The sequence below is a fragment of the Camelus bactrianus genome, chromosome 3, assembly GCF_048773025.1.
Source record: "Camelus bactrianus isolate YW-2024 breed Bactrian camel chromosome 3, ASM4877302v1, whole genome shotgun sequence".
NCBI lineage: Eukaryota > Metazoa > Chordata > Mammalia > Artiodactyla > Camelidae > Camelus > Camelus bactrianus.
In genome coordinates this window covers 24,250,667-24,263,255 of record NC_133541.1, presented here as the reverse complement: position 1 = coordinate 24,263,255, position 12,589 = coordinate 24,250,667, and the positions used below count along the sequence as shown (strand labels likewise).

Below are 12,589 nucleotides of genomic sequence, written 5' to 3'. Positions count from 1 at the left end.
CTTTCTCTGTGTGGGGTGGGCAGAGAAGGTGAGTGTCCCTCAGCAGATGGAGGGCGTGGGGGCACCTCTGCAGGTGGGAACAGCGTGTGAAGCCCCAAGTTACCGGTAGGGAGGGCGGAGCTGCTGGCAGTGGCAACAGTCTCCAAGGGAACAGTGTGTCTGAGAGAGATGAAGGGAGTTCTGGGCATATCAGGCCCTTTCAGCCACGCCAACACGTTTGGCTGGTGACCTTGAATTAAACACAGTGGACGTGTAGCTCAGCCTTCAGGTGTAAGTGTTTATGGGTGTTACTAGGACTCGCCAACACACTCAGGTATGATTTGCAATAAGAATTTCTAGTTTAGGAATCACCTAGGAGCATTTTTACATCAATTTTATTATTTTCTGAAAATTTAAGTTTCTAATAAGCAGGTGAGTGTCTCGCAGTATCTGAATAGTGTAGATGATAATTTATTTTCTTTCTGCAGAATTGTAGCATGAAAAAATAAATGATATAGAAAACTGAAGATCAAGTCAGACTGCCTCTAAATTTCTTATTGTTTATGATACCCAGCTCAAGAACTAATATCCTTTTTTCTTGTCTCTCTCCTATTTAGACGTTGCCTGAAAAAAGCAATCGAGATAGCAGAATGTCTAGAAGCACAAAACGTGAACATTCTTCTTTTAGGTAGTATATTTAAAGCTTAAATATATTTAAGCACATTTCCTTTTTTCTTTGCTTGAGGTTCAGTTTCTGTAATATAGACCTTTACGTAACTGGAACTGTCTTGTAGAAGGAGTGAGCTAGTGTAGAAATCCTTCCCATTCTTTTTACCCTGACCTTGGGATCATTTGGTTTGGATTTCAGTGTTACAGTTTAAAAATAAATTCTTTCACTTGGAACTTGGCAGACCTACTCACAGCCCAAGAAGGAATTGTTTGGTATCTTTACCAAAGCTCACATTTCCTAATGTTTTGGGGTTTTATATTAACTCAACTTGGTTAAAGTTAAAATCTTTGGATAGTCTTTTTTTTGTATAAAGATGCCCATGGGTGCTTTAATTGTCATTTTTACATCTTTGTGTCTGGTAACTTTGTGAGGTTGCCATGGAAACTTTGTGGGCCACGATTTCCTTTTCCTCAGTGGGCTTAACTTGTACATGAGGACAGGTTGTACGCACTCAGAATGTGTAAAAGCAAGAGTAAACCACATTCAACAAAGGTCGCTGCTGGAATTGGTTAGGTCTAAGCTCAAATGTTGTGTCTGCTGTTCTGAATACTTAGTTTCTTACAGCCCCACGCTTCCCATTAAGTAGGCCGGCTCATGCTTTCATGCCCTCAGGCGTTCGTCCTTCCCCTGACACTCTTCCTGACGCTGAGGTTTAGCTTCTGTGGGCGGACTGGAACCGTGTCTGCCTGTGGCTTCTGCTGGCTCACTGACTTAAGTTTCAGTACATTCACAGAGCACCCCCTAGGTACAGAGCCCTATACTTCTGCCTTCTAGAAGTTTACAGCCTACAGAGAGAGCAGGCCTAAAGACGGTATTGAGAAAGACCTAACTAGCAGTGGCAGAGCAGGGTTCTGGGTAACTGGAGAGGACGAGGAGGCATAAGACTGCGGGGCTGAGAGGTGGAAGTACCGGCCAGACTGCGCCATCCCAGAGCTGCACAAAATGAAATGGGAATCTTTGGCAGGAGAGGCTGACCTGTCACTCGCTCCTCGATGGACTACTGACTTGTGGCTCCTCTGAAATCTCATTTTCTAGCCGCTCTCCCTAGGACCCGCAGGTGTATTATTAATACCCTCCACGTGCAAGAAGGGAGATTCTCTTAAAATATGAAACTTGTTTTGAAAGGTGGTAGCACTGGAAAGACAAAAATAAAAATTGTTTCTTCTAAACCCATGTGTTCCCGTGGTTTAGGCTTGAGGAAAAATAGAAGCCCAGGTGTAAGCCTGGCCCTGCAGTGCTTTGTGACCCTGGGGTCAGCATGAGAGTTGAACAGTGCACACACCTCCCTGCTTAGAATTCGTTCTGGAGTTTCTCTGACCCCATCGCTGCCTGCAGCACCACCGTCCTCATGAATGGGTTAAGATAGCAACGTGAGTTGCACTCCTTTTTGCAAAGGTGAAACTACAGGGATGCAAACCCTGACTTTTAGAATGTGAAAACTCTTAAGACAAATGCACGAGTGTAGACATATGTTTTTATTTGCTGTGAGTCATGCATGGTGAACAAGGGTGTGAGCGGAATTTTCATCGTGTGGGTTTTGTACCGTGCACACCAGGGGTGGGCACGTGGCTTACAGAGAGTTTCTCCTCTAGGCTAGGCGAGGGGGCACGGGCCCCACTATGCTCTCAGACAGAAATGGAAAGAGCTGTGGAGCTGAGAATCTGAGTGTTTCGGTGCAATCCAGAAATATTACACTTTCTCCATAGCAGGGGTAGTGGAGGGAAGGAGCCTGAGAAGCAGCTGAGCCTGGGAACAGTGAGCTCCGTGATGGAGACCTCGACACACCAGCTGGCAGGGTTCTGAACTTGGTCCGTGGAGCCCAGCAGGTCACTGTCAACGTATGAGTCTGCCCTCATCGTGTGGGGCATCTTGACTCCCCGCTCTGCCAGTGGATCTGCCCTGCTGCGTTTATTCATCAGTGACAAATCCATATTTAGTGCCAGTGTGTGCAGGACCAGTACTAGCCAGGCTGGGAGCAGTTTGTCTCTCAGTCTGAAAATACCAACTTTTTTGCCCACTGGCCCTGGCCTTTAGGTGATGAGCACTTTACTGTCAGTGGGAGACGCTGGTATTGGGGACCCTGCTGTTAACCGCGCTGGGCCGAGCCCTCTGCTGCTTTTTTTTTTTTTTAATTGAAACTATTTTATTTACCTGTAGATTTACTGATTAAATGCATCACAGAATATATGCATTCCTCATATAGGCAATTACAGGCAGGTCTTCATTATCAGAAAACTAAGAAAAATTTATGCTGCTAGAATGCTTTACTTACATAAATTTGTAGATACATCTAATGTTGAGTTGAACGTAGGAGCTCTGACAGTAACATGTTTGCTTTTTATATAAAATAAACAGATTCAATTGTTCATTTTAATTTGTGTTCCCATGCTGATTTCCCCTAACAAACTGTATTTTCATGAGAATCCTTTTGAGATTGTTTTGTAGAAAGTCTTTAGGACCTAAGTACAAGCAAAATATGTGTTATCTGTCAACATCTGGAAGTCTCTGTAAACTATAGCTTGCCTGGAGGCAAGAAAATGACCCTGGACCTACGAAGGCCCAGCCTAAAGTCACTGCAACACTTGATACAAAAATGGCCTTGGACTCCTGCTTTCTAACACTCCATGCCCTTCTTCCTCTTTGCCCTGCCACTGGGCACCCTGCCCGCCCCCTCCCCCCCAGAGGAGAACGCCTCCGACCTCTGCTGCCTCATTTCCTCTCTGGTGCAAGTGATGATGGACCCCCACTGTAGAACCAGATTCGGTTTCCAGAGCCTTGTCCAAAAGGAGTGGATCATGGGTGGTCACTGCTTCCTGGACCGCTGCAACCACCTGCGTCAGAGTGACAAGGAGGAGGTGAGTGTCCTCGTTGCAGATCGGGCAGCCTGGGAGGCAGAGCCCAGTCTCTTATTTCATACCTGTCTTCAGATGTAGGGTTACATCCGCAGAGTGCATGCACTGCGGGCTTGTCAGGAAGGCTGAGATCAGTTCAGTCTTTGATGACTTTGAATGCTTTAAACAATATTGAAGCCATTCCCAGGGGAAAGGGATATTTATTAACAAGTGTGTTCAGAGTCTTCACTTCTAAATTGTATGCCACCCCCACAAAGAGTGTGTTATATTTCGTGGTGGAAGTAATACTGATTTGTAAAACTTAAATAAAAATTAACTCAATGAGAGGTTCCCACAATTTCTGGTTCGTTAGTCTTTGCCAAAAAAAAATGAATATTCATATTCAAATACAAATTTCCTACAGAAAATACATAATAACACAAAGTAATTTACCTTGCGATAAACTCTTTCAAAATAAAACACAGGGATATGTTAATGTTATCTGTTCCCAGGGCCTTCACCGTGGTGGCTGCAGACCTGGACCTCCTAATTCAAGCCCCAGGAGGGTTAGTGTTATAGCTCACTTAGTGAAAAGGAGGCCCCCAGTTTGGGGTGTACTTGTCTAGGTTACAGCTGTACAGACGCCTTTGACTGCATTATTAGTGACTGTGGAAGGAAAAATGAAAACAGGTGAACTTTAATTAAATCCCCTGCAGGGCTAGCGCATGCTAGCAGCGTGACCGCTGGTTTTCCTGACTCCAGCTAATCGGTGTGTCTGCCTGTGGGCTGTGGGAGCAGAGAGCCCTGGCCTTGCTGTGAGGGCTCGGGGTGCCCTGGCAGACCTGGGCTCCTCTCGCTGGGCCTGAAGGTTTCTTTCAGGTCTAGTCTGTACTCCTCTGTGTCCCCTCGGACTGAATGGAAACCACGATCCTCCAGTCTTGAAAGGGACCTCACCTTCCTGAGACTCTAATTTAAAAGGTTGCTGGGACTCAGATAACTCGATGGGCAGAGACTGCTGCTACTGTGTGGGAAGCATGTTTGTGTCTTGTGTAGTTTATATGTCTTGAGAAAAGAGGGGCTGACAGGCACCATGTCTGATGGGGAAAGAGTCCAAGAGCAGGTCTGGTGGTCTCCTCATACTTTCTGAGTCCATTTCCTTGACCGTACAGTGAGGTTCAAATATTTCCCACTCTAATGATATAGAACATACAGTGAGGTGTGAAATAAAGTTGCCACATAGACCTTTCTCAGCATCTCAACATCGACATCCTGGAGTTTTTGGTTTTGGTTTTGGTTTTTGGTTTTTGGTCGGCGGAGGTAATCAGCTTTATTTATCTATCTAACAGAGGTACTGGGGATTGAACGTAGGACCTTGTGCGTGCTAGGCATGCGCTCTACCACTGAGCTCTACCCTGCCCCCTGACACACTGGATGGAGTTTTAATGGAAAACTGGGTGGTCTGGTTTGTGGTATAATTGACGCAGCACTGGACTTGGATTCAGGAGCTGGATTCCCTGCTCCCGCCTCAGGAGCTGTGTGTGAGACCTCTGCCCCTGACAGGAATGACCAGGCACCCTGGAAAACACCCATCTCTACGAATAAAGGGCTTGGCTCTGGGTTACTAATAAAAGAGGCCACTGGTTACTAATAAAAGAGGGATTTGTGAAAAAATGTTAGACACTCACTTTTACTGCTTTTCCCTTCTGGACCCTGATCATCAGCAGGTGGAGGAGTGTTGACAAAACTTAAAGTAATCGAGTAGGTTTTTTGTTGTACTGTGCTACTGATGAGAAGAGTGAAATTCTTTGGGGTAGAAGTAGCATTTCACTCATGGAGGTTCAGAGTTAGTGTTCCCCGATTCAGGATCTGTTGCAAGTGTCCATCTGTCAGTGCTGACTGACGGTGAGGTTTACACATTCCATCTCGGGAGTGTCTCTCCCACAGGTAGGAGCTGCGAAGCCCGGACATTCGTCCGTGGGCATGTGGCTTCAGTTGGGCATGTTTATCACTTGCAATGGGATGGAATTGGGAATGGGAATCTCCTGGAATGTATTTTCCAGAGAATATAGTGCCCGGAAGTGGTTATTCCACGCCTGTTGAGATGGCTGCCCTGCGCCCGGGATTGTTGGCATCAGACCGCCGGCGCCCACTCAGTAACGAGAATCTTGTTTTCACACAGGTTCCCGTGTTCCTGCTCTTCTTAGACTGCGTCTGGCAGCTGGTGCACCAGCACCCCCCCGCCTTTGAGTTCACGGAGACATACCTGACTGTGTTGTCAGACAGCCTGTACATACCCATCTTTAGCACCTTCTTCTTCAATTCGCCTCATCAAAAAGATGGTAACGTGGTAAGAGTCCCTCGTGGGAACCTGTGTGTTGAAGAAGCCGTGTCTCACTAGTAGGATGCAGCAAGGTCAATGATAAAAATGACATTTATGTTACACTGACTACATCCTGGGCCCTCTTCTGAGTGCTTTCCCGGGACTGGTATTTACCCCTCAAGCACCCAGAGAGTCTGCATTATTACTATCCCTGAGGAGCTGAGGCACTGAGACAGTAAATAACTCGCCCAAATCACATGGTGAATATTGGAGCTGGGCGCAGGTGTCAGAGCTGGGAATTAATAAGCGTATTAAAAGTTGTCTTTGTGAAGAGGTCAGATGCTTTCTCCTCCACCTGCCTGCTGCCAGGAGTGACTGGAGAGGGCAGGGACGAGGCAGAGCAGGGGCTCTAGGCTTTTACTTTCCCTCTGAAACCCTTTTAGCCCTGCTCCCGGGGCTCTAACTCTCCAGCCGTCTCGGTGCTCTGACCAGCCCTCAGGTCGGGGCTCGCTGGAGCTGACCCTGCAGGGCCAATTTGACCACATCCTACAGGGGAGCGGGCCACACAGAGCCGCTGCTCACCAGCTTCATGACCTCAAGAGGTTCACATCAGTTTCCCAAGCCTCAGTTTCCCAAAGGTAAACTAGGGAAATAGGAGTGACCTCCCTGGGCTGTTGTGAACCGCTGGTACACAGCCATGGCTCAGCACAGCGGTTGGCATGCAGCCTCCAGGAAATGCGTCCTCCTTCCCTCGTCCCCACCAAGAGCCCTTAGTGAGCAGCTGCTGAAGCCTGGGTCTCGGGGCCGGGTGGGAGCGCCCTTCCTGGGGCCCGTCTCTCAGAACTGTATTTGCTTTGCTCAGCCCTCCCTGGAAACATCGTGACCTGTGCTTGTTTTGGCAGGGTAGGGAAAGCCAGGATACACAAAGCAAGCCTTTGAATCTGCTCACCGTGTGGGACTGGTCTGTACAGTTTGAACCCAAAGCCCAGACATTGCTCAGAAACCCTCTTTACGTGGAAAAGCCAAAACTGGACAAAGGCCAGCGGAAAGGAATGCATTGCAAAGTAAGATGTGCACATGTCTAACCCCCTTCATCTGCACAGCGATCCCTATGTTTGTTATGATAAAAGTTATATATGGATTCTGGACACAGCCTGCAGAGTCGAGATTGTGATGTGCAGATTGTCAGGGCCCTTGAGAATCCCCAGTGAGACGTGGCCATTTGGTGAGTGTCACTGGGGATACTGTGGCTAGAGGCGCCTGCCGTGTGGAGTTGAGCATCTTGTCCCTGCCCGAGTGTGGTTGGTCAAGTTGAAGGAACACTCATCCCAGTGTGGGCTCTATGCGGTCTGTAATGATGTCTTCAATAGCAAGGCCTTTCTTCATGCTACAAATGGTATTTGTAACTAGCGTGCTCTGTCAGGGGCCATACTGTTTCTGGCACAACTCCCCCCACTCTCGTGGTGTGAACACAGCCCTGAGCAGACAGCCATGGCTGTGTTCCAGTGTTTACAGAGGCAGACACCAGGCCAGACTGGGCCCATGGGCTGTTGTTTGTAGACCTGGGCTGTAAACGACACATGTCAAATTCTTTGTTTCCCTTCAGATATTTTTTCCTGATTTTTTTAGTTACTAAAACCCCGAAGTTCCCTAGATGATGTGTGATTTACATTTCCTAGTTCTGTCTCCTGACCTGGGTCCACCTGCCCACCAGACCCGCTAGGGGAGAGCAGTGGTAGTCATTCCCGAGTCAGCGTGTGTCCTTCCCACACAGTGTGTGTTCCACTGCTGTCCTGATCCCACCACCCTGAGGATTCCAGGGAGCCAAGCCATTCTGCTGTGGGAGGAGGCTCCATTCTAAAGAGGCCCTTTCAAGGGACCTCAGGCCCAGGGTGGGTATTTCCCTCCAGATTCAGCCTCTTTGCTGTCTGCTGGACCAGAACTGCCCTGAGCTCCAGAGCAGCTTGGCCGAAGGTGAGATGGTCTCAGTGTGCTGTGCCCCCTGGTGGCCGCATGTGTACATCTCGCCTAGTCAGCCTGGCAGAACCGCCCCAGGCCAGAGGGGCAGGGGCCCTGAGAGATGCAGGAAACCAAGGCTCCACTTTGTGAGACTGGATTCCATTTCCCTGCCCAGGCCCCGTTCTCTGAGGGTCCGTTCTCCCTGTAGGTAGGAGCAGGTGGCCTGAGCGCCAGCGGCTGGCGGTGGGAGGGATTGGAGCTGAAGGGCATCATGTCGTACCAGCCACAGCAGAGAACTTTGAAGCCTCGGGGTGAGGACACCAGGTGTGAAGTCTGGGGCCTCTCATCGAGGGGACCGGCTCCTTGGAGAAGTTCTGTGGAGACGTGAAGAGCTGTGGCTGCCCTGGGAGTAACTGCTCAAGACCCTGGGGTTTGCTCAGCCCCGCCTCGACCCAGCCCCAGGCATGCAGTGCTGGTCCCACCTGGCCTGTCTTGGACGTGCATTCACTTGGGGCTGGAGAGAAGGGGCTTCCAAGACAAGGAGAGTTGTGTTGAGAGTCCAGGCTCTGCAACCAGACTGTCTGCATGTGAAACCATGTCTCGCACTTGGTAGCTGGAGCCTTTGTGACTATTTAACTGCCGTGCCTCAATTTCCTCAGTTGTAAAATGGGGCAATAATAGTGACTCTGAGACTCGGGTCAGTGGATGCACGTAAGCACTGAACACAGGACCTGGCTGGCAGCAAACGCTCCGTGGCTGTCAGGTTCCACCCGCTCCCCCGTGCCCTGCCCTGCCCGACTCACCTGCGTCCCTGGGAGAAGGGCCACCCTGACCCCCAGCCTGCAGCTCTCTCTTTGACTTTGGCTTGACCTCCCTCTGGATGCCTGATCACCTATAAGGTATTTCGTCAGAGTGACAGGCTCTCCAGGTCGCCGACACTGCTTCGTATTAGGTGTTCAGAATATTGTGGAAGTGAATACCTTAAAGTTCTCAAAGAAGAAACATCTTGCTCCCTTCAGAAATACTCATTTGGGCCTCCTCCCCACAAGTCACCCCCTAAATTATCATCAGCCTGTCTTAACTTAAGCCTGTTCTTCACAAGGACTTGTGCCCTGTGGTGCCACTACAATGGAGAGGAGAGATTTAAAACCTCCCTCTCAGTGCCACAGCGTGCCTTTCTGCACAGCTCCACCTGCGCCTGGTTTCACCCAGGTGCTTATAAACCCGGTGTGTTTCTGACATTTGCATCGTGGAATAAACAAGAATCCCTCCCTCACCACCATCACCCACCCTGCTGCCTTCTCTGTGTAGCCTCGTAATGAATTTGCATTCACGTGGCAATTCTGATGTCTCGTGACTCTTGTTAAAGCAGGATTTTGGGTTTTTGGTTTTTTTTGGGGGGTTTTTTTTTTTTTGGTTTTGAGGTGGGGAGCACAGATGAGAACAACTGTACCTGCTCTCAGGCTAACCAGAGATTTTTATTTGTGTTTTCTCTCAAAGCATCAACGACAGCTTTCTTTGCCGCTCACCCAATCTAAGTCATCTCCCAAAAGAGGATTTTTCAGGGAGGAAACAGATCATTTAATTAAAAACCTTCTGGGCAAGAGGATTAGCAAACTAATTAATTCTTCTGAGGAGCTGCAGGACAACTTCCGCGAGTTCTATGAGAGCTGGCACAGCAAGCCCACCAACTACCACGGTCTGTTGCTGCCGCACATCGAAGGGCCAGAAATCAAAGTCTGGGCCCAGCGCTACTTGCGCTGGATTCCAGAGGCCCAAATCCTGGGTGGCGGCAGGGTGGCCACCATGAACAAACTCTTGGAGATGATGGAGGAAGTCCAGTGCTTGCAGGAGAAGATCGAGGAGAAACACCACAGCCAGGAGGCCCTCCAGGCAGAGGCCACCTCCCTGCTGAGGAACTCCGTCCGCCTGTCCTCCTTGTTCCCTTTTGCTTTGCTGCAGCGCCATTCCTCCAAGCCGGTCCTGCCCACCAGTGGTTGGAAAGCCTTGGGAGATGAAGAGGATTTGGCCAAACGAGAAGATGAGTTTGTGGATCTGGGGGATGTGTGACCCATCTGTTCAGTGATTGTGAGAGAGGAGTTTCGCAGGCTGGGACAGGAGTCTGACACACCTGCCCTCGGGATGGGTGTGTGGCGCTGAGGCTGACTGCTGGGGAGAGGGGCATAACCCTTGCCCAGGGGGAACCTGGTCTTTAGGAAGAGAGCTGGTTCTCATTTTTCCCCCTGGTTCTGAAAGACTATGCAATTAAAACCTTATCTCTAGTATTATTCATTAAAAGGAGTTACTGCTTGGCCCAGAGTAGAACTGTGGCTGACGTCTGCTGCGTACCCTGCAGTAGCTGGTTTACTACTTAGAAAGGGCTTTGGTAAGACGTGCCTGGACTCCACCATCTTCAGATCTTTTCTGTGCCAAGGTGATTTATCCAGCCATGGGGAACAGCAAGTGTCTCTGTCGCATCTCAGTTGGGAGCAAGCTCAGCTTTACATGATGTGTTTATGGCGACCTAAGACATTCAGATAGAGGTATTAAGATGTGTGGCCTTCATTTCCAAACCGTAGCATTTTTCCTCTCTTTGTTCTCTTGCCACGCATGTCACCCATCCTGATGTTTCAGACCATCCTCCCTCCTGTGTGGAATGTGTCACCTCACAGGGGAGGGGGGGGCAGCCGACCCCCCGCCCTTTCTTGTGGGCTGACAGCTCCAGGTCTCCCTGTCTGCTCGTACCACTCGCCACTGCTCTCCCTGCTCCCCCACTTCCCGCCTTGGTGCACATCATCCCAGGATCTTGCTGCTAAACCTGTTGGTTAGACTGGGGGAGTCTCTTTGGTTTGCCCAGAGGAGCTTCTGTTCTTCCAGAGGCGCTCAGCATCTGAAAGCAATCACTTTGCCTTTTTCTAACAGCACACCTGGGCTTCGGGGCGCTTGTGACAACCGTCCTCTGCAGCAGCCCTCAGCCGGGTTCCCCAGGTCTCTGTCACCTTACAGACTGATGAGTAGGATCACTGTTGAATGTGGCTTCCACAGGGAAGCAGTCAAGCATAAATGTCAGAAGTGATGGTTATCACATAGTACCTCAGCGATTTAAAAGCCATAGAAGAAACTTGACTCTGCCTGGTAACCTTCTTGGATCTGCTGTCTAGATGATATATATTTTTTGAATGCAGGAAAGAACACTTTGTAAGGACCAGTTTTTTTCATTCTCCATGGAACCCTGTTCAATTCCACAAAAGGAAGGGGGGAAATTATCTCATATTAGAATGTTTCCTATCGAATGTTTGCCTTTTATATACATTTGCTCTCCAGTATCGATCCCAATTTGATTATTACCTGTTTAGAAAAACTTTCAGTTGCTCAAGGGCAATAAGGAATTTTGAAACTATTGAGAAAGAGGAGTTTCTCAGTTTGCACTGAATCATCTTGTACACACAGGAGATTGCTTTACCGTCCTCCCTCGCCATGTCGTTCTGTGGGCCCTGTTGGTCTGTTAGGACGATGGAGGTTGAGGGAGGGCAGGGCTCATGCATCTGGGGCCAAACACAGGCCCAGTCTTGGTTGCCTTAAGAGTCTCACCAGTAAGGTCAGTGTTAGGCTTGCAGTAGGGATTTTTAAGTTACCCTAGTTATTGGCTACCTTCATGTACGTCCTGCGGGCCTTCTTAAACTGGCACTAACCTCCACTCCTCTGCCCTACTGCTTCCCAGATACACTATGGAGCTAACTAGTTTTGTTACCATATTATAACGGGAATATTGATACAGTAGCCTCTTCAGTCTTTAAGATCTTAGTAATTTTCATTCCAAAAATGCCAGGTGTGATGCTTTACACTCCATAAAGTATGGTTTAAAGGCACAAGGTCATGGCCCCTGTCATAGCAGTTGAATGTGTATTGAAATATTTTTCTATGGTTTTTTTTTTAATTACAATAGAAAAATAAGCTGTTGTAACATGTTAGGTCATGACCATTTATGTATTTATATTTGAAATCAGATTTCTGTAAACTTGTATTTGTGTACAGGATTCTCAGTGGGTTTATATATTGTGACATTTTTATTCAAGATTGAGATGTGGATTATGCTTAACAATAAAAGCTGAAATGAGACCATTTACTTTGTTTAAACTGCTGCACTGTGCACGTTTGGAAATGTACATTAATTTGCTGTATATAGTGTCCTGAGTTTGTTTATACCTCCAAGTTTTTACACTGAAGATAAATTAGCTTTAATTACATACAAAACTTTTTAGGGAATAAGCTGTTGGGCTGAATCTGTATAAATGTGCTTTTTACTTTCTGGATGTACAATGAAACTTTATACCTGTATCACACTGCATCATACCTGATTGCAGAAATTAAAGCACAATTTATAATACTGTATTCAGTGTGGTCGATATGACATGGAATAATTACTTTGATTTACTTAGTGTGTGTGGTTGGTTGGTGTGGTTGGTTGGTTGGTTGGTCGGTGATGGGAAACCAGTAACCAAATAGAGATTTAAAATTGCAGGTGGTGATGAAATACTATGAAGAAAAATAAAATACGGTAGGAGCCCTATAGGGTGAGTAAAGGGAAAGGGTTTTTTTAATCCCTGAAATTAAATAGCAAGTCGGAGATTTTCCTGATTTGTTTGTTTAGTGCTTGCTGGATTGAGACCTGTCACTTGTGCATATTGAGAAGTAACATTTCTTTGAAGTTTCCCACCTGCAGCCCTCTCCCTTTCCGCCATGACAGCAGAAGGTGTCTCCCTCTGATCC

At 47.9% G+C, this 12,589-nt stretch overlaps 1 protein-coding gene across 4 annotated transcripts in view; it reads left to right on the top strand.

Annotated features, from left to right (window-relative positions):
- MTMR12 (myotubularin related protein 12) overlaps positions 1 to 12,211 on the top strand; it is a 59,369-nt gene extending 47,158 nt beyond the window's left edge. For all 4 annotated transcript variants that reach the window (XM_074356800.1, XM_074356806.1, XM_074356807.1 and 1 more), the window contains 5 exons: positions 597 to 667; positions 3,392 to 3,564; positions 5,720 to 5,887; positions 6,763 to 6,924; positions 9,320 to 12,211. In XM_074356800.1, coding sequence (XP_074212901.1) covers positions 597 to 667; positions 3,392 to 3,564; positions 5,720 to 5,887; positions 6,763 to 6,924; positions 9,320 to 9,889 — 1,144 coding nt within the window. In that variant the 3' untranslated portion in view covers positions 9,890 to 12,211. The remainder of the gene's footprint in view (positions 1 to 596; positions 668 to 3,391; positions 3,565 to 5,719; positions 5,888 to 6,762; positions 6,925 to 9,319) is intronic.
- The last annotated feature ends 378 nt before the right edge of the window (positions 12,212 to 12,589 follow it).